The 22122-nt window shown below is 37.0% G+C and overlaps 1 protein-coding gene across 2 annotated transcripts; it reads right to left on the bottom strand.

The window, feature by feature from the left end:
• Positions 1–1273: 1273 nt before the first annotated feature.
• Positions 1274–21995, bottom strand: sgms1a (sphingomyelin synthase 1a). 2 transcript variants are annotated; one of them, XM_028007456.1, is made up of 6 exons: positions 21870–21995; positions 6580–7429; positions 5396–5513; positions 3781–3934; positions 2673–2839; positions 1274–2220 (listed from the first exon to the last, which is right to left on the bottom strand). In XM_028007456.1, the coding sequence occupies exons 2-6, from the start codon at positions 7191–7193 to the stop codon at positions 2044–2046; spliced, it is 1230 nt and encodes a 409-aa protein (XP_027863257.1). In that variant the 5' UTR covers positions 7194–7429; positions 21870–21995; the 3' UTR covers positions 1274–2043. The 2 variants fall into 2 exon arrangements, with proteins under 2 accessions (XP_027863257.1, XP_027863256.1); XM_028007455.1 differs by having other exon boundaries at positions 2044–2220; positions 6580–7426; positions 21870–21983.
• Between the last annotated feature and the right edge of the window lie 127 nt (positions 21996–22122).

Raw genomic sequence — 22122 nt, 5'->3', positions numbered from 1 at the left:
TTTTATTCAAAAACATTCCAAGTAGATTCATTTACCTTAACATATTTTACAAATATGTGGCTTACACAAAAAAATAATAATTATATAAAGTGGGTGAGAAGAAAAAAATGCAAACAACTAACTTTTCTTTGAGACAAAAACATGAAAGAACAAAAACATGACTGGCAAATTAAATATAGCTTTCATCTTAGTCAAGACATTCAACCTAAATCAGGGAGCTGTTTGGATTAAATGGCATCTGAAGTTAAAAGTATGGCTATCATGTGAGGGGGTTAACAGGGAAGGCGCTGGTTCTCTTTAAGAGCTGAGAGAATCTTCTCAATAAATGTGAAATGATTTGGACTCTGAAACGATAATACTCCTGCTGGTTTCACTTTTAAAAACAAGGGGCATTTTCTTCAACAAGAACTGGTACAAATCGTTATTCATACTCATTTGAATATTTGCCTCATCTAAAGATTAGTGCACATCTTTGTCATGAAAGCTACCGAATAAAATTTGAAATTAAAGTTAAGAAAAACTTAATACTTTAACAGTTCAGTCTGGTAAGCAAAGAAAAATAAACAACAATACATGATTTGGATGGATATGGACACATTTTCACATTCAGGAAAAAAAACAACACATTAGACATTTATGATTAAATAAATGATCAGTTCTATGCAGCAGCAATTTAAGATTGTTCCCCACAAATTAACTCCAGAGGATTGTTGATGCACAAACTGAAGGAGAGCAGCTTGAAAAAAGAAAAGACAGATGCAAATAAACTAAGCTCAAAATTTACATGGATACATTTAGAAATTTTTCTCGAAGCTTCATTGTTTCGTGTTGCTTTAAAAGCGTTCGGCTTCTGCACATCAATGATCTGCTTTGAAACTGAGACTCTGACTGGGGAGCGAAGGAGGGGCTCAGCTGCAAGGACACACAAGACATGTCCGGATCCAGGACAACAACTCTTATCTCTGGCACCTGGGAGATCATCTGTCATCGGATGGCCTATTAGGAAGTGGTGATTTTCAGATAAGCTCGTCTGAGAAAGAAAGTTACAATTAGCATCTGTGATCCGGCTTTTGAACTAGGCTCCTGCTGGTTCAAGACTGACTGGTAAAAACAAAAGCAGAAGACCCGTTCTAAACTTAAAATACAATTAACAGTCTTTTTTTCTTCTGTTAAACGGATGTGGTAAAGCATCAGAATACTGAAATCACTGCACTTATATTTGGGAAGATCAGTCTTCTGACAAGGCTAAGCGTCATCTGGTTTTTATACATTCATACATTCATAAGAACAGGACTTGCAGTTACGGGGGAGATGGGTCAGGGGACCGCGACGGGGTTAGGACAACAACACATATTGTAGTTAAACTGTTTGACAATCAGGCTGAGGAAGGCACTGGGTTTATGTTATACCGCATGAAACTCTTACGCTCTATCCATCCACTATTCAACTTGAAAAAGATAAAAATCTAAAAAAGTTTTTTTTTTTTAGCTGGAGATCATTTTCCTATTGAAAAATAAAGTTTGACATATTTAGAAAAAATATCATCTGCACCTTTGATTCATTTCAGCAAGGAGAGTTTACCAAAAGCAAGCGGCTATAAAAAAGGAAAGTAAAACTTATGGCATTTTGGTTCTCAAATAAGCATCCATTTGACGCTGACTGGACTAGAAGTCTAGAAACAGAAAACTGTTGATGTTTTTGTGCTGAGGGAAAAAAATTGAGCTTTATAAGTTTATTAAAATGATACATCCGCTAATACTAGCAGAAATGATTGTGACCCATTCCCACTGAAGTAAAACCAAATAAATTAGTGTGCTTACAAAAACTTGCAGAAATGAAAAAGGGACAACGGAAGAAAAAACAAAATGTCTACACGGTCACAGTGCTACCCATTTAGACCGGGAGACTCCTGTTAGCAAGGGTGAAAAGGACAGCTCTACATAGAACAGTGCCATCTTCCACAAATTTAAAAAAAACAACAACAAAAAAAAAACATAGCACTTGTTTAAATCACAGTCCTCGTATGCTTCAGCTCCACTGGGGTCACTGCGTGTCCAGTCGGCTGAACTTCACGCCACGGTTCCAGCGCATCGTCCGCAATGCGAGGGGCAGCTGGTAATTCCGAGGAACTGTGCCGTTCACGTTCTCTTCGAAATACTGGAAGAGTTTGTACCACCACACCCGTGACAACAGGTTGCTCGGTGACGTCTCCTTCAGCGACTGAAACACACAAACACGAGTTACATAATCTCTTATGTGGATTTGATTTTTGACAAATTAGCCTTTATGTCACAGTTTAACTCTTCCTCAGCTGTTTGACATAAACTATTACAGCGTAGGTCTGACAGAGAGCACTCTGGTCTCTAACAAACTTCTCAACCTTCACTGAACAACATGAAATTTCACACACTTTCCATCTTCTGGAAGTTGAGTTGTGTTGCATTAAATTTTATTGCGAGTATTAGAGATTTACAGCTACACACCCTCTCGTATTGGTCTGTCACATAACACTAAAAACATACATTTATGTCTGTGAATGACAAATCAGAAATATACTGCGGTTTTGTAAAAAAAAAAAAAACATCAGCAGTAAAATTTCGAACTGTGGTAAAAAGGTTCGAAGGCTCATCACGGCCAACTCAAACTGATCAGGAGTTACCCTGTGAACTCACCTGCTGGTTGGCTATTGTGTGGTACCACCAGAAGAGGCGGGTAGTGATGAAGTATGCCACGACCACGTCCACAGTGTAGTGGTCGTGGGCCAGGAGGATGCAGAAAATCCCAATGGCACTCAGTGCCAGGCAGGTCCAGTGGTACAACCAAAAGCGCCTGGGGGAATCTGAAAGGGACACGGATCAAACGCACAAAGATGTGGAAGTTTATTCAGCAATGGAATACTAATACTATTATTAATTGTTCTTACAGTATGTATACTACTGTACACATTTATGTGTAAGTGGATATATTTTCCTTGTTTGTTCCTTTTGTTTTACCTACTAAAGAGTATAAAATGCTTCTTTTTTTTCTTTTATGGCTCAAATTATGCCAAAAGTTCAGCTTGTACAACACGACAACAATGGCAACATGACCTAAAAGTTGTTCTACTTTTTAACCACTAGATGTCAGCTCTGCATCAACTAGATTTATGGACACACGTGCTAGTGCTAGACCAGTACTTGACCTCCTTTCAATAAAACCTGCAAAAGTGAAAAAAGGATGGCGTTCAACACCACATGAAACATGATAATCTAACTAAAATATCAAGAAGCTTCAAATGCTGAAGCTTTCTTTCACGAAGACGGATTGAAGTAAAGAAACTGAGCGGCCCAAACCCCCACAGCATTGCACACTGAAAAAAGCCTGATGAGGAACAATAAAGTGTGAGAGCTGTGTGGTTACAGAAAAAGTGCAGTCCTAACACACTGAAACCAATTTGCAAGGAGAGTATGTTGGTGGCGCAACATTTCCTCTCCATCTTTGCTACATCTACACTTCCTCGTGAAATCTGTTGCTAAAGCAAAGTCAAATTGAAACCATGAGCATCACTTGTGTCAGTGAAAATACTTTTTTTTTTTTTTAAAAAAAAAAAGGACAAACACCAGCCTATTAAACTTCATGTGCAAAAATATTTAAAACACAAAGAAGTCCGACAGCTAGATTGTGATAAAGTAGTTCTAAAACAAGCTGTATACAAGTACACAGAGGTCAAAGATGAATGAGAAGCTAAATGTCCTCCATCTCATCAGTCCTGACAAATACATAAGACACAAAGCAGCTTACACTCCTTGATGAAGAGGAACGTGAGCGTCAACATGACAGTGTGGCCACTATATAGATAATCTCCACACATGGTGTGGGAGCCTGTGATGGAGAGGCCCCCGCCGGCAATCATTTTCATTATTCTCCTCATCTGTGCCTCCCAGTTCCCGAGAAGCTGAAACACACAAAGTCACACAATAGAATGTTACTCCCAGAGAAAAACAACAAACAGAAAAAAAACTATGAAGACATACAGTAACAGTTGAAAGGAAGGATGTTTGATTTCACTTTCTGTGGGTTAAATGACAACATCTCAATTTCAAAAACACATTTTTCAGTAAGAGCTGTGGGGTTCTCCTACATGAGCCCTTGCAATAGATGTTATTTCTTACAACATAATCCAATCAAAACAAAACTCAGATGAAAAAAATCAAGTTAATGCTGCACTTAAAACGTTGCCAGACAAAAATGAGTAATTTTTTTTTTCTCTTGGAATTGACCTCCTAACATCTATAAAGAGCAAAATTGCACAATCTTCTTAAAAGCAGAAAACTATGAGCTATAAAGGAAGCATTTGATTTCAGAGATAAAACATCTGCTTCAAATCTTCATCCTTAACCAGGAATTGAACCTTAGCAGCATTTCCACTTTAGTTTCATGTTCCTCGTCCCAAATAGACGATGCTTTAAACTCATATTTAACATGACCATGTAAAGTAAATGCGTCTTAAGAAAACTTTTTTCTCATTTCATAGCAACATTCTACGGTTCCTTAGAAAAGTATTTTCGTGTTAGTATTTTTTATATTTCTCCATGTTACAATCACGCACAACTGTTTTAAATGGGATTGTAGCTAATAAACCGACACAAAATACTGCACAACTATGAAGCCGAACGAATTGATACATGGCTTCCTATGTTAATTTTAGAACAAAAAAAAATCGTCACCTGACCTGACCTGTATTCAGTTCCCTTTAATCTGATCAATAAAATTTAAAAAGACAGCCTGTGCGTTTAGATAAGAGCATGTGTGAAGACATAAATTCAATTGACAATAGGTAGGAAACCCTGAAATTGTTCTCCATCCAATCTGACAAGAGTTTGAGCCATTTTGCACAAAAGAATAGGAACAAGATTTAGTCTACAGATGTATCTACACCAAAAGACCTCTAGCTAGAGGCCACAACCCTAAAAATAAATGCACACCTCAATTTTAAGTTTTTTACTTGATAAAAAAAATAAATAAAACCAAAGTTTCACAGTTATGCACTGCTTTTTGTTTATCTTCTCCATGAAATTTCAGTAAAAAACCAGCAGTTTATAGATGTAACGTGACAAAAGGTGACAGGGTTCAAAGGTTTGAACATTGCTCCAAGGTGTTATGTAAATAATACTCTTTAAAACAGGAAATATGTGCAGTCACGCAAACAGGTACCCATACGGGTATGTAGGAGCAATTAAACCTGTTATAAAAACAAAACCTCGTGAAGCAACAGCTCAAAGGTCTATGCCACCGAAGCTGGGCATAGCTTAGAAATGTTTAACGGAAAGCGTGAACAAATGTTTCTAAAATATTTTTTTCTTTCATTTGCTAAAGCCATTTACTTTTAATGTGAGACACAAAACAAATATTCTACCTTTGGTGAGCATTTAAAGTGCATCCCGGGAACCGGAAGAGTAGTGATATACATTGTAATACATCGGTAGAGATAGAGTGTTCCTACAATGAAGAAGAACCTCCTGCCTACAATTGATCTGTGAAGAAAAAGAAAAGAAAAATTATCACAATCAAGTCTAACATAGCTGAGAACAGACACATGCCAGTATTAAAGGTACTGAAGTTACAACTGCAAAACTGCAACAAAGGTTCATGTCCTTTAACTACATCTTTACAAAAAAGGACAAACTGGGCTGACTCAAAATATTTTCTACAGGGAAAAATGTGAAGAATCATAATATGGAAAGCCACACACATTTCTCTCTTCAATGTAATAGTGTTTTCAAACTATGAATTCTATAAGCAGGTAAAAATCCCAACATTTCAAACTTTTCCATTTTAAAATTCACAGGTTTTCCAACATATTCTGAACATTTAGGAAACATTTACCAAGTTGGGCGCCATCATTTGTATGTTGCAGTTATGAAAAAACGTATATAAGCCTGGCTTCCAATAAAGGATTATTTCACAGATTTTTATTTGACTTTTGCATTGATACAAAGACACATAAAATCTGATCTCCAATCCAAAAATCTACAGGATTTAAGATGTCTCACCAACTCTATGATCTGTTATGTATTTAGTGCCAAAGCATTGTTTGGAATCTAAAAAAAACCCAACTCAGTTTAAGTCCAGTTTCAAGATCTGATTTAAATGGATCAACAGGTCAAAAAAATACTGACATTGCACATTTTTGTGTCAGTAATGGGTCAGTTACAAAAAAATAATAATAATCAGTAACTGGTGGTAAAACAAAGATAAAGGACATTATCTAAATATAAATTAGCCATTTTTTATAATTTCAGCAAAAATAAGGTAATGAGGAATAAAGTCCGACAGTCAGTTTTCCCTTTTTTATATTTAAAGGCAAAAATATATATTTCTTTCCTCTTTTCAGAAGAAAAAAGACTGCAGTAACTCTAATATAACTGCACTAAAGTCAAAAACAACAGATAATGGCTTATAGATACAATATTTTGAATAACAGCAACAAGACCATATTTTTATTTTGTGCAAGCACCATGAAACTGTGGGCTTTTGACAGACGCAGGCCTATTTCAGAGGAATAAAGGACCTGCTGAGATTCAACATGATGATCTGTACCTGTGCTTGAGAAGCATCCACTGTATCAGCCACAGGCCCACCAGCAGCATGCCGTTAATCTCGCAGATGGAGAAAGCCCACTCACGCCTGTCGAACAGGTCGAAGAACTTATCGGGCAGCGGCGGAGTATGCTCCTTCGGAGGAACTCGTTCATGGACCACTGAAATGACAACACTGGTGGTGACGAAGCACACCACAGCATAGATGAATGCTATGCCTGTCTTCCCCCACTCTGTAGGGAATGGGGTGCGAGTAGGTTCTATTGTTGGCATAGGAATGTGGATCATCTCCTGCTCAAAGTCTTTCCTCCCCAGCGTGCCATTCCTCTGAGGCTTACTAGTTCCGTTGGGTATTCCCGCTACGTGCCCGTTTGCGTGACCGTTTTTATGATCCTCAATGTGGGTCTCTATCCGGAGGATCTCCATCCGCTCCAACAGCCGCTCCCCGCCGTCAGGTGACACCCTCGAGAGGGGAGGCACCTTGAAATCTGCCTTGGTGAGCCTGAGTAGAGCAGGGCCATCTGTCTGACGGAGGGCATGGGTGTACTCTGGCATACCCTCTTTGCTCAGCCAATCAAAAACATCTTCTGTCGACCATGCCGCCACCTTCTTCATCTTGAACAGTGGCCAACGGTGAGGATTAGGAAAGTCCTCAGATTAGAGGGCAAAGTTTATAGGAGGACCGGCCGTCTATGAGGCAGTAGCAAGACATCTGCAGTTCTGACACATGGTGCGTCTTTATCCAGAGGGAGTCCAGGTTCCTCTTGACATCTGAAAGAGAATGAAGGCACCCGGGACTCTCAGGAACAGACGGCTCTCTTCACCTCAGCAGGTTCTTCAAAGCAGCTCTGCTAAAAGAAGGACAAACGTGTGCATGTTAGATTTTAGTGATTGAAAGTAATAGCTTTAATTCACTAGTAAATATCAACAAATAATCCAGCTATTTTTTCATTCCAGATACTGGAAAGAAGAAAGGCAAAATCAGTTTGACATACACATTTAACAGTACCAACGCCCCCTTGTGCGATTTTCCTGAGTTCATTAGAAGTCAGACACAGGTCATAGAGAAATATATTTTTGTGTAGAAATTGGGAAATTCCGATCTCCTAAAACTACTGTGCGTTAGCAATGTTCCCCGGCTGTATCTGCAGCGGTGCTCTTGAGCTTTTGTGAGCTGCATGCGTCAGCCATCTTCATCGGTCAGCTCCGTCTGATTTCCAAAATAAACACGGTAGACAAAGCGTCAGTGTCAAAGAAGCCTGATTGTAAAAGGTTCCCAGAGTTTTCAAAGGCCAAAAGATCTAAAGTATGGGTGTACTTCAATATGAAGGGTTAGGATTCTCTATACTGTATGGTTTTGTGGTCTGCCACATTTTCCACTGAATTTCAATTAATGTCTTCACCAAATGTCAGATTGAAGAACACACTGCCTGTGTGCTTTAGGTGCAAATTTAGTTCACTCTGTCCAGATAAATTTTCTGTTCAGTTCATTGTTTGCTCAAATTTTATTTCATGTAATGCAATAAATGTAAATGAAGTAAAACTTGCTTTTGGTATTACGAGGTCAATTGGATGTTTAGATCTGAGGGAAGCATGAAGTGCTCTAAAAATTTCTAAAGTTTTCTGGTAAATGGTTGCATTGACTGGATTTAAAAATAAATAAATAAAAGACTGTTTTTAAGACATTTCTTTTTGCCAAAATTTTGCTTCACTTTCTTCAATATGTTTTACTCTCCTATTTATTAATATATTTAATAATTTTTATAGATTGTAATTGCTTGGTGTTTGCTTTTGAGACCTTTGTAGATATATTATATCTTAAGATATAAAGGGCATTATAAATAATATATTAGTAGTAGTAATAAGGTGTGAAACCATGAGTTTCCATTAGCAGCTTTTTACAATATGCCAATTTTCCAATATACTGAATTTTGATTATTATCCGTTACCCATAGTCACAAAAGTTACAAGAAACAAGGCTGGGTATATTTTACTAGGATTCTGTGTAAAATACACGATTCCCTTTCTGAGGTGACTGAAAAGAAATATTACACTTTTATGCAACATTCACATTTTTTGAGATGTGCTTATAAATGAATGTAGAAATAAATGAAAGAATTGGAGGAGGAAGTGAATTGTGAAGCATTTATATGAAGAAACATAAATCAAAATGTGAGGTCAGCCAAGATTTACGGCTATGCCAGGAGCTGCAATATCTTCTTGCGAAATCTGAGGAAACTGAATAAACAAAGGAATGTATTAGGAAAACCATACACCACATATAAAAGGCATAGGGAAGGTATATCTTAAAAATAAGGCGCAATACACATTATATCTCGATAGTAACTATTTAAAAACTACTTTGTTTTCAAACTAGCTTTGGCTGGGAGCTATGACCAGTTGAATCATGTGCATTTGTCTTCAATCATAGCAACGGGCAACTTTTGAGATTCTTTTGAGATTTATCAGCAAAGTAAGTCACATTGTGTTCTCAATGCTGCCAAGTTGGCAAATTCTGCTGTACTTTTTTGTTACAATCTGGTACATATTGTTACATTTCTGGATGAATGATGGCTGCAGCTCCCTTTTTTAGTATTTAATCTATTAGCTAATTTTAATCACACCCAAAACAGATAATTTTACTTTGTTATTTTTATTAAAGCTTTCAAAATTATTACAAAAAAACAATATAAAGTAAAGCAATGATAACAGTGGGTTGATTTGGTCGTCAGCACAAAGCGTACAGATTACAAGTCGCAGGTCCCGTGTTAAATCAAGCAAATTTTAAGTACTTGAAGGAGTAAAATATAGTAAACAGACAAAATGTCTACAATGAGAGTGCACTGAGAGACTTCAAAACCAAACTTTGGTTGTTGTTTTTTTCTTTAGCAGCTCACCATGCCAGGCATGTGTACTTTTGTGGTTCAACACAAAACTCAGACCATGTACATGTCTGTTTAATGTGGTCAAACCTATCGACTTAAAAACAATTCCATCATAAGTAATTTTTACCAAAAATAATCCATTACATTCAATCTTAAGCTTTATTTCAGTAGGTGGCTGTATTTATCAAATAGGTCTTTAACTCAGTACTTTAAGTCCACTCTTTTACACGATAAGTCGCTTCATGATTTCAAACAAGAAATGTCATTTATTTTTCCTGTTTACTTTTCAGTTCCTCCCAAATAGCTCTTATAAAACTTCAGGAAACAAAGTCTCCAGCAAGACATCACCAGAAAACATAAATTATGTTCACATCCATTACAGACTGTAGCATTAACTATTTACTTTAAATGATTTTAAACAACAAAATATATTCTGCAAATTCTTCAGCCTGTAAACACAATGATTTCTGATTCATAATCACCCAGTTCTCTAGTCAAAATATAAGAAAAGAAAGTAAGAAAAAAGAAAAAAGAAATTATAGTGTGGTTTGGCCCACTCCAAACTCTAGGCAACAGCTGTGGACACAGAGATGAACTAGGACATCTGTTGCATATCAGCCATTTGTTTACAGACTGCGATGTCAGTGGTAGACAGGGGGTGCTTTGCTCATGTGCGGGGGGGTGTGGTTGTGGGGGAGGTGATGATGAGCTGCAGATGAGCTTTGATCTGCAGCAATGGGAGCATGAGGCTGAAACCGACTAGTGGAAGGGTCCTATAAGCTAGCAAGGTTGGAGCTGAGCATTAGATCAGCCGCCCCACCCCTGTCAAAAGGGCAGCGATCCAACCGACATGCATCTGTACGGCCGGGTCTGGCCAGGCCCAAAGCAGCTAAACACACTGGCAAGCTGGATGGTTGGCAGAACAAACTGAACACAAGCACCTGATCTCGCCTCGTTTCCCCTTCGAGGCCTGTTCAGTCACACCGGTTTAGTTTCTACAACTTCACCTGCATTCAGAGTAATGTCACATCGCACAGCTTATGTGTTACATAACCACCAAAAGAGGAGAAATAAAGCATACAGTATCACATAGTATCGTGTAGGGGAAAAAAAATTGTCCAGGTGCGTCTCTGAACTCAGTGGAATGTGAGCAAGTGTGAACAGCATTCAATGAACACAAGTGACGGTTATCTATTACTTCAGACTGTTACCACATCATAGATTAGTTGTCACCAAGTCAGCTGTGAGAACAACCTTTGGTCTGTGAATCAGCTTAAAGCCTGTTGCGCAGAAATAATCTCCTTCAAATGAATAGGAAAACCAATTCTGACCAATTCTGAACCAATGAACAACCTTGAAAGGGTAAATAAAATACTTTGGCATAGTGTTCTACAAATTTACAATTGTTGTGCTTTGTAGCTAAATATACAATTTTATATATTATTATTATTATTATTGAAAAATTTATGAAAGGTGGAGAGATGGTGCCAAACATTTTAATATAATATACTGTTGAATTCAGTTACACAAGACACGTCAGCTTTTATTTACGAGCAATGTACCACCATAGCCAATGAAAATTCCTTCACTACAATGAAAAAGAAACTAAAAGACAAACTATCTGGAACAGACAGAAGGAAGTCCAACCAGAAAACGTGTTGCATTTTAAATAAGATGTTACTGAGTCACTGAAGAGCTCATCTTTTGCATGTTCCGATATGGTGTTTAACTAAAGCACACAAAGGAAGGTCTATAGAAAGAGCTCTATTGTAATATGTTTACACTGACTACTAAGTTCTTTTTGCATCAGTGGGCATCATTCACGTGGACCCGGATGCTTAAACTACTTAAGGAAATAGCTGGTTTTTCCCTCCACCCAGCCTCATCGCAAAAAGGTACAACCCTCAGAGCAAAGCAAACACAAAGAATAAAAACTGGATGAACAAGGGCTTTAAAAACCTAAATCAGTTGTCAAACAATAAAGGTCCATAGCTTATGATCAGAACATAATAAATTATTTTTTTTCCTTTGCAAAAAATGTATATTTTGATATGATGTTGAATGGGTCTGAGAACATATTTTCTCAATGAAATTTCAATATGTATACCATAAATAAAAGTCAAAATAAAATAGAATTTGTTGGTAGTTCATATTCTCAGTTTGAATGCAGTTTTGATGATCTAAAAAACTACAACTAAACTTAATGAAGTTTTGTTGCTTTGTCCAAGACGATGTTTCATGTCCTCATGAAAATAAACTTTTTGAACCTTGATTTTCCTAAATCCTGAAAAAAAAAGCAAGTGTCCAAAGAGATCAATCAGATATTGACATAATTGGGACAGAGCATCACATGAGCCTTATGTCTTATACTTTAAAGTTAATAGGTTATTTAGGATTTAAAATATGATTTATAAAACTTGCAGTAAGGATATCAACACTATTGGAGCAGTTAATCAATTGGCACTATAAATATAAACATATTAAGTACTTTTGATAATTGTAAATACATAGTTTGAAACATCGCAAGATGGAAATAACTAGAAAGTATTATGAATACTTTCTAGTTAGGAAAAAAAAAACAGAAGAAGTGTGCTACTTTATCCAATAAATTCTCCATTGCTTAAGGTTTGGTGGGGCTGAGAGGAAGCCGCACTCGTGACATCATCAGGAAAGGATTCCACTAAAGAGCGACGATGCGTCAATCTGACAGTAACATAAATACCCCAGGTTTAGTAGATGGACTGGGACTGGCCAGCCTCGTTACAGTTCAATAAAAATGGCTGAAGTCAAGAGTTGCTCCGTCACAAGTGCCACTTCTTTTATTCCTAAAATACCTGACCTCAATTTGAGCTCAAAGTGGCACATCAGTCACAGTAGTGTGTTCCAAAATCTCCTTCCAGAAATTTATCAGATCAAGCATACTGAGAGGAATCCATGACTATGGTATATATATCATAATCATGTGACTTAAGGTGTAAAAGTTGATGTTCCCCACGTTTTACCTTTATTTTCACAACTTGAGCACATTTGTTAACATGTTTGAATGCAAGTCTGCAAAACACACACAATTCATACAAAACACATGGAATGCAGGAAAAAGGTGAGCACTCTTGTGACTCCATAAAAAGCAGAACAACAAAGACATATGTTGAGAATTTAGCACTGAGCCAAAAGAATACCATTATAAAAGTTTGCTTTTATGCACTATATTTTTTGTCAGTCAAACTAAGTCTTGCACAAAAAAAACTCAAACTACATCAAGTATTTCAGAAGCAATAATTATTGCTTTTTTGATTTAAATAAAAGCAACTTATTTTAAACACTGTTTTTGTGTAATCACCAAAGAAACAGTTTTCTCAGAGATCTGCTTTTTGTATTTCTGACATTTGCTGCAAACCATTTCCCATTTGAGATGTGACTAAAAACGGAGCTGAACTGAGATCAATGCCTGCTCCATTCTTTGAAACGGCCATCTGATTAGGCCAATTTGATGCACAGCATTTGAAAAGTTCTGGTGGCATCGTGGTCCTGAACCCAGAAAAAAAAGAAAAAAAACAAACCTAGTAGACCATCCTTTGTTTATTCTTGTGTGGTTATCTGAATCTGACATTTAGACATAATCATAGACAATCAACTATCAATTTCTGTCAAATTAAAGACACATATGATATCTGTCCAACAGGAACCTGTTCTGAAAACAAATAGGCCAGCTGCTCTCTTTGTACCTCATGTTTTGAGCTCTGGGCCTTTTCTTTACTAGTATCCACTTTCAGTTTTTATTTTATACTGTGTCACACCAACAAAAGGTAAATCAGACGCTCTCACCTATATCCACTTACACTTGGCATACAAACACTGCATACGTGGAGAATATGAGGTCAATATTGACATAACTGGGCCAGCCAGGATTATGTGAAAGACAATATGGTTACAAATTAACTCTGTATTTTTCTGTGACTTACACAGTGGCTCAGTCACAGCTATTGAATGAAAATATGTCGCTGCAGAAAGGCTGAGGAAGTCACCAAGGAAATTCAGAAAAATGTAAAGTCACCATGTAAAGCCAGTTCTTAGAAGATAAAAAAAATTTAAAAAACTATGACTGTTTGCATGACAGGTCACATTTTTCTTTAAATTTAGGATTTTTAAGCTAAATAAATCTATAAAGACTTGTTGCTCCTCAGTTACACGTCACCAGCAACTAGTGAAGCGTGTGTCCACATTTTCTGTTTTTCTCTTCAAATTTCCGGTTCAATAAAATCTAACATCTACTGATAAAATGTGTTTTCTGAGAAGACTTTGAAGCTACAGTTCACCATTTGCAACTAACTGACACCTTGACTCGCAATTCTTTAACTATTTAGCCGTGGGCCTCTTTAAAGCAGAAACTTGGTACTCATTCATCGTTAAGGCCTGTTTTGTATGGTCACAGTGTCCTCAGTATTTGCCAAGAACGGCTTCTTAAAAAAAATTACAATAAATAAAAAAAAGAACAGTTCTTGAGCACATGGAAATCTTTAATTTAAGTGCATGCTGCTTGTGGTTTAACTTGAGCAACAGATCACACATTATCTTATTACATGTGTCTCTAAGCAACTGGTCAATCCGATGAGCAGTTCTGAGGAAAACCTACACACTTCTCAGTAATGTCCTCAAAGAGAAACACATTTCTATAAGGTAAAGGTTAAGAATAAAAGCCCTAGAGGACGCCTGAAAGCTCTTGCAATGGATAACCCAAGATTATCCATTAATTTATTGATTAGTAATAATAGATTGGTAATTTGCCCAACTTTCCAAGGTAGCAGGTTCTCACTAAAAAAAGCAAAAACCAAAAACAATATTTACAATAACATTAGCATAAATATTTCTAAAAATCTAGTTTCTTTTATGCAAAATGTCTTGCCAGCTATTTTTGAGAATGGTTGCCACAGTTTAGTAAAGTTTGTTTCTTGGAAAACAAATAATCCCATAAGAATTTATCATCATGAGATAAACTAATTGTTTTGGTTTTCTTCTCAACTTTACAAGCTGAGACAAAACCTGGGATAACTACTTTTGCTGTCCTACACCTTTTACACCTGTTGCTTGACGAAAGCTAAACTTTGTTCAGAAAGTTAAAGCTGGTTGTTTTTCCTCACCTCTGTGTTGAAGGTCATGTGGAAATATACGTCTTATCATCATCTTATTTGACCATTTCAATACTTCTGTTCTTATCTTTTGTCATAATGAAGTAAGAAAACCAGTATTATACAATGAGGAAACCAGAAAGTAAATCACATACAAGCTAAACTCCTATAGCAAAACAATATGCTACTTAATAGAATAAAGGACTTGTTCATTTCAACACAACAACAAGCACCATAACAAGGATGCCAAACAACCAGACTGATGAGAAAAACGCCCCCACAGCTTTCTCAGAAACTTTTAAGGATGTCAGACACTTAAAAGCCTTAGAGGTATAATAGACTACCACCCCCCTAACAACATTCAGCTGCATGCTGCTTACATACGTCGGAAAATATAACTAGGATGGCACACAAGGGACCTATCAGCAGGAAATAATTAGGCAGCAGTGGATTATTTAGTGCCCACAAGAACAATGGAACATAGAGGTTCTTCTTGACAGCTTCACAGCTTGACTTTGTATGAAGCTCAGCTCCCAGTGAATCTTTCACAACTGATTAAAGGTTATGAGATCTACAACACTTGATACATTTTTTTTTTTTTGCTTTAATGAATCTAATTTAAATTAAAATTTTCAATGTCTTAGTCTATTAAATGTTTATGTAAAGAAGTCCTCAGTTTTAACTCTTATATGCAAATAAAATCTTGTTTTTTTTTTAAGTTCTGAGTTCCATGAATCACACTTAATATGCAAAGATTGAAAATAACTTTTTCACATTCTTAAATTGTACAAGAACTCTCCGTCCCAAAAGAGGAAATGGCATCAAGTGCTGATTCATTTACATGCGTTGTAATACCTCTAAACTTTTACCAACTTACATGCATTTTTGAATTTTCCACTCACTGTTATCTTGACTATAATTTATTAACTCTCTCCATTTTTTCATGAAACATCCACCCAGATCGAAATTATTAAACACATGTACGACTATCTAAAACCTAAAACCACAGAGAAACCTTTTCTGCACATTATTTTGGACAGGTGTTCTTTTTTAAAAATGTGTTTTTATGAACGCAGCAGACGTTAGGGCCATGAATCATTCTCAGACTGTTAGTCAATTGTTTTACACAAACTGTTTGTACACAAATTCTCAAAGGAGTGCGGGGAGCAACTCAAACATTTAGCAGACTCAAGCAGGGAAGACGACAAAGCGTGCTTTCCTGTGACAAGCCCTTAAAAAGTAGCCACAGTACAGATCTGACTCCGGCAACACAGAGGACGGAAGCAGGGTGTGGTCTCCTTCAACTGTCTGTTTGATTTCCTGTGCTCTCAAATATTGTGCTGTCCTTAAATAAAATAATACAAAGCAATAAGTTTCGATTGTGAAAGGTCCACTTTTGCAATCCACTCCAGTTGAATCCAGATCTGCACATGTGCTGTGTAAAAATAAGCAGCCCTGCATGATTCAAGTGAATGGGGGAAAGTAAAGCCTGTTTAAGCACCCTTCTGAGGTTAAATATCACCGATTCTTGATTTGTTAACTTTACTTTTGTTGCTCTGTAAAAGGTATCAACAAACACCAGAAGCTGTGAACAAATGCTTCGAAAGATAAAATTAGATAAATCTGGTTGGGATAAAAGAGCTTTTACATCCCTTCCATGTTCAATGAGTGTAGGTTCAATAAATGCAGATTCAAATCACGAGAGTTTTGAAAATGTATCTCACTGGTAAACAATTAGAGAAAAAGCACTTTTAGAGTGTTACTTGGCATTTTAACCACACCAGACTCATCCAAACTTTAAAACTTGTTGGACTGTGCAGGAACTCAGCAATCCAAAGGAAGAGTCTCAAACACAGATTAATTGCATAAAGCTTCATAACCACAGTTCATTATATTAAAGATTAAACTCAAACAGAAATTAGAGTGCACTCAGAGAGACCCTTCTTCAATGACAAATAAGCAGATTTTAATATTTCAAGTTCTCCTCACACACCTATTATTCTTTATTTAACACACTGATCAAACTACACAGATTGTACAACACTAGTCCTCCAAGTTAAAATCAAAATCAACCAAAATTGAAATAGGTCTGACCTTAAAGCGGCACTGGTTAGAAGAAAAACTCTAGTTGTGTGTCTATATTAAGAATAATAATAACCTAAAAGTCACAAACTGAATAAAGGACAAGATTCATCTGCTTCAAAATGTTTATTGTTTTTTAACAAAATGTCCCTTAAGTACACAAACTTGTATCAGAGTTTACCATCCGAAAAAATGCAACGTTCCTGACCCAAAACAACCAATCAGAACCAGGAAGAGGGTTTTGGCGCTGTCAATCATCCTCATGCACTCACTGCTAAAAGAAACAACTTACCGTCGCAGAAAAACCACTTATCTGCCGTCATCAGTGACCATGCCAACTGGTCTGAGCATTAACAACAGGCTCTGCTAGCTGCAGTGTAGCAGAGAGCTACTATTCAAAACTTGAAATCTTGATGGGGAAAATACCGAGTTCGGGTTCAAACAGGTTAGACAACAGAGCTGGACGAACAATAAGCCGGTCATCAATTCAGAATGAGACTCCTTTCTTTAGTTCCTTATTAAGAGAGAACTAAAGAAGCTTTAGCAATCTCGCATCCAGATATCACTTTCTCTTTGTACTAAACACATCAAGTATGTGCAGCTTATCTACTTTTCAAACTAAGCAGTCTATGTAAAGCCAACAGGCCGGCTCACCTACTCATTTATTTGAATTTAATCCCATATACTGACATGAACTCAATCAGCAAACTGATATAAAAGCCTCAAAGCCCTATTTGCCTTAGTAGTTGTACGCAACAGAAATAAAACTGGGACAACATGTGACCAACAGTAAAGCCACATGTGTTTCTAATGATAGCGGAGGAAGCATCGGAGGAAACCTCCGGCTCAAATCATCTCGTCAGTGATCAATCATAAAAAGATCACAGCCATTAGTGCTGCAGAAGCAGCCTGAAATGCCGCTTCAGTTCAGAGGATCAATCATACTTGCTAATATAAAATTATTTTTTAATCCGGAAAAAATAAGCATTTGGAGCCAGATGAGCCCATTAGCTTTAAAATGTCAATTTGTTTTGAACTCTAACCTAATTAGAGGAAAAGAATGGAGCACTTTGCCATCTGTAAACAACCTAAAGAAAAGAAGAAAAAAAAAAGCAGCAGGATCTGGTCTGGATTAGAAATGCCGTTCCTTCAAAATGAAAGCTGGTATCCAAAGCAGAAAAGCAACAACTGTTCCCACTATTGCTGCTAATATAAAACAAACACCTATGGATTATTTAAGCTACATTATATATAGAAAACATGTACATTATACACAAACGTAAGACCAGACATTGGCAAAAATTTAGCAGTTCTCATGTATTATGGAGGTATTTCAAAGCCACATTTTGTTTATACAAACTTGCATTAGAAAGAGTTAAAGCTATAATACCATTTAATCTGTGCTCTCAACTTGCTTCTGTAACAGATTTACACACTCACAAACACACGCCCGCACGCCCACACCCACACACACACATACACACACACACACGAGGCATTTACGAGAGTCAATGTCTTGCCCAAGGACGTTTCAACACGTAGACTGGAGAAGCAGACAAAATATGTAAACCATGCAAGACATGGACCACAGAGCAAAAGGAATTTTAAAACAAAAACACTACACTGTTATAAAGGTGATTGAATGCCAATAGAGGTCAAAGACTACACTACGTGACTAAAGAAGATCTATTAAAAACAAAAACACAGCTGTTTTTATTTATTTATTCCCCCCATCCCCCCCTTTTCTGTCCAAGTCAGTGTTTGGTCAAAACAGCCGTTGTCAACTGACACAGTTTTCCAGAGCTGAATCACACAGCATACAGACAACTCATTGTTTCCACTAAAACGGCTGCTGTGCCGCGCAGCTCGTCCAGCGCGACCCTCTCTCTTCCTCGCTTACTCCGAGCCTGACATGATTTGGGCTGGCAATACAGCTTTCCAGGCTGGATACAGTGACAACAATAACCCCGCCTTTCAACATTTTGCCCTTTTGACACCGTCCGCCTCACTCACACACACACAGTTTGTGAATGTGAAGATTTGCTTTCTCACCACTTTCCCCATTGCACAGACATCTCTCTGTTGGTTCAGATAACAGCCTCCTTCAACTGATCTGTGTTTGTCAGTCTGTGTGTATGTGAGGTTTTTCTTGGGTGGGGGTTGTTTCTTGGAATTAACCACTGATATCAGGTTGTTCTAATAAACATGCAACAACTATTTTGTTTAACACATCTGTAATCACTTTCGCCCTCTTTCGCCTCAGAAGAGGAATATGTGTGTACAGAGTTGTGGAGTGAAAGACTGCTTTATCAGATTTTCTGGTTTCAAAACAAAACTTGCATCTACTTAACCACTGCTAGTTAAGTAGATGCAACTACTTAACTACTCTGAAGGATAGTTCAGAATCTTAAAGGAGGGTTTTGTTAAAGGGTTATAGTAGTAGATCTCTCCTATAGCAATGCAGCTAATAACTGGTTAGAGAGGAACAGAGACCAAACTAGACACCGACTACCTTGAAACAAGTTATATCAGAAAAATAACAGAAAGTAGTTTACGCAAATGCTTGAATCTTTAAAGGTTTCATGTTTGCACACCCCCATTTCCTTTTGAATTTTAATACATGACAAAGAAAGCAATGTGACACCGTTTTTTTTTGTTCTTGTTTTATGGTGGAAGTAGTATTTAGTCCAGAATTGACAAAATCATTCTCGTTTACCCATTAAAATATATAACCGTCAAGTCATTTTTTGTTCAACTCAAAAAAAAAAAAGAAAAGAAAAAAGGCTTTGTCCATTTAATGAATGCGAAAAATTATTCTGATTATTTAATATTTGACCTGTCAATCACCAGTGAGAGCCAATCAATAAAAATACTTGGTGATGATTTTGGTTTCGGGTCACTTGATTGGTGCATCTGCTTCATAAACACACAATGCAAATCTAACAGCATCAAATTACAAGAAAGTTAAAAAAAAAATGTATCAAGGAACCTACAGGAAAATACATATTAGTTTCCACCTTGAAAATATACAACAGAACTTATAATTGAGGCTTTTACAATTTTTCATAAAAGCTACCAATTCTGCAATTGTTTTGTGCTTAAATAGCTTTACATTAGAAAACATTCATGTTGTCTATTTAAGACAACACTGCCCTGTTGACCACAAACTTGTCTTGGGGCTTCTTACTGAAGTAAAATTAGAAAGACAGAGAGTTGGGCTAGAAATGCATTTAAAAGAAAGGCTACTTTGCATAGGTGTTACAGTTCCACAAACAAATTACCTTGGCAAATAGCTGTGCAGGCATGTCTGTTTTGTTTTTCTTTTACATGTGGGACAATTTGTTTTATATGTGCTCATATAAAACATGAGCACATTTTTTTTTAAGAAGATCAAAAACCAGTATCCATGTTAGAGGTGCAAAAAATAATGCTTAGTTATGCTGCATTCTATATATTGACCAGTAACACATGCATCGTTTCTGAACCAGTCTCAATTAAATAACACTTCATAAAATGACCTCTTTCAGAATATACTCAAAAAGTCCGGCTTACAAAAAAATGCAAGCAAGGCTCGTCTTCGCTTACTTGTTCTCTATTGCGAGGAAAAAATATCTTGCAGCATGGAACAAAGTCTTTTTGAAGTCAATTAAATGCATTTATTTCATTATTTATTAAAGAACACTTGGAGAAACCTCATCAAGGCCATGTCCCTACAAAAAAACAATTAGCAATGTAAAACATATGCCAATATTTGTGATAACCATTCTTCTTTGGGTAGTAACACCAAAAAGTCTCATTTGAAAATCCAGCAACTTTTCTCCATTTTAATTAACAAGCATTGTGTGTGTACAATTGAAAATGTCATAGAAATTACATATAAAAATAATAAAACAAAAATCACTTATGAGACACACCAACTGAGTAGACTGAAAACAGACATGTTGCAAATCATTACACTTCATTCATTACCGCTCACCAAGATCTCCACTCTGTACATGTCATTTGATGTAGTTAGTTTAGTTTAAAATAAAATAAAAAAGATTAGAGGCAAAAATCATAAAAATGGAGATAATCTTATTTTATCTTCTGTTTAATTTGAATTTCTATCAAATGCTTGAATGCTCATATTTTTTCTATGTGTTATAAAAATAAGAAATACAAACAAACAAAAAAATCCTCTGGAGTACATCAGACCTTAAAGAAACTGGTATCTGCTAAGAAAGCCTGATCTATGCTCTTACCAACAAAAAAGGAAAAGAGAAAACTTAACAGCATTCATTATTTTGACGACAAATACATTCAACATGTAAATCTCTTTCAGTTAAATATTCATGCACAGAAGTGCCTTGTTAAAGACGCAAATGGTCATATTTACTCTCTGCATGATAATATTAATAATGTTAGTACTTTTTAAAACTCTGATCTAACGTATTGTTTCTCTCTGTCTGAAACGACAATGCAAGCCTTGTTCACAGCAGTCAGTCACTTCCACGAATTCACACCTGTGAGATTCCGAAACACAGTTGGTAGAAGCGTGAGTGCGTGGAAAACGCGATTCACTCCAAGCTCACGCATCGGACGTGGTTGGACTGTGGGGTTTTACGTGGGGCTTATGGTCTCATCCTTCTAAAAATAGGCAGCAACGCTCGCGTCTTCATGACCACGGCTAGCATGTTAGCTGTAATACAATCCATCCAGATTCACAGCGAGATTTGGGGTCGGGGTTATGTGCGCTAGCAACCAAACTATTAACCATCGTGCCACAAAAATCGTATTTCATGGTGAAAACGTCAGTTTAGTCGAGGTTCAGCTCGGGCTGGGGCCTCTCTTAAATCCGGCTGCACAGGGATTAGTAACGATATGAAGGGATGGGTTGTTTTTTTTTCGGCAGCTGTTGAAATGTTTCTATTCCAAGGCCAATAAGGAGCAGTGGTCAGCTAATGCGGTTCCTTTCTTCTAACCCTATTGCTCTGATTTGGGTAAACGATAAAAGGGTTAGCCTTTAACACAATACGGGCTATGGTTGTTCCATAAGTTTGTGTTATAAAATAGTTATCGCAATAATTAACAGCTACCTCGATGCGACTTGTTTTCTAAACCAGCCCCCCCTTCACACAACGCCAAGAAACCTCACAGGAAATGTAATGTTTGTCTTTCCGGCAAGGACAGTGGCAGGTTTTTGATTAATTTCATCTTACCTTCGCGGTTTTGAGGGGCTTAACAAAACGTCCAGGCTCCCAACGTACAGTGATAAGGAGCCTCTTCTGCAAAGTCTGTTTTCATGGGTAGGCGGTTTGAAGAAGGCGTCATTCCTGCTGCGTTCAATGCCTGCCGAAATGTGGGATTTGCTACTTCCGTAACAGAATTGAGCAAAAAGTGTCATGTCACGCAAATCCAGCGACGTCATTTACTTCTAACCTGAGTGACAGGGTAGTATAAATTACACACCGC

The sequence above is a fragment of the Xiphophorus couchianus genome, chromosome 22 (assembly GCF_001444195.1).
Source record: "Xiphophorus couchianus chromosome 22, X_couchianus-1.0, whole genome shotgun sequence".
In the NCBI taxonomy this organism is placed as follows: Eukaryota; Metazoa; Chordata; class Actinopteri; order Cyprinodontiformes; family Poeciliidae; genus Xiphophorus; species Xiphophorus couchianus.
Note: the sequence above shows the minus strand (reverse complement) of the source record. Positions and strands in the feature narration are given on the sequence as shown.

Bases quoted from the DNA above. Each gene is read 5' to 3' on its own strand.
- sgms1a (XM_028007456.1), bottom strand. From the start codon at position 7,193: ATGAAGAAGGTGGCGGCATGGTCGACAGAAGATGTTTTTGATTGGCTG. The intron at 5,514-6,579 runs GTACAGATCATC...TTTTCTTCACAG, and splicing joins TGGATGCTTCTCAAGCACAG to ATCAATTGTAGGCAGGAGGT. The intron at 2,221-2,672 runs GTGAGTTCACAG...TGTGTGTTTCAG, and splicing joins ACACAATAGCCAACCAGCAG to TCGCTGAAGGAGACGTCACC.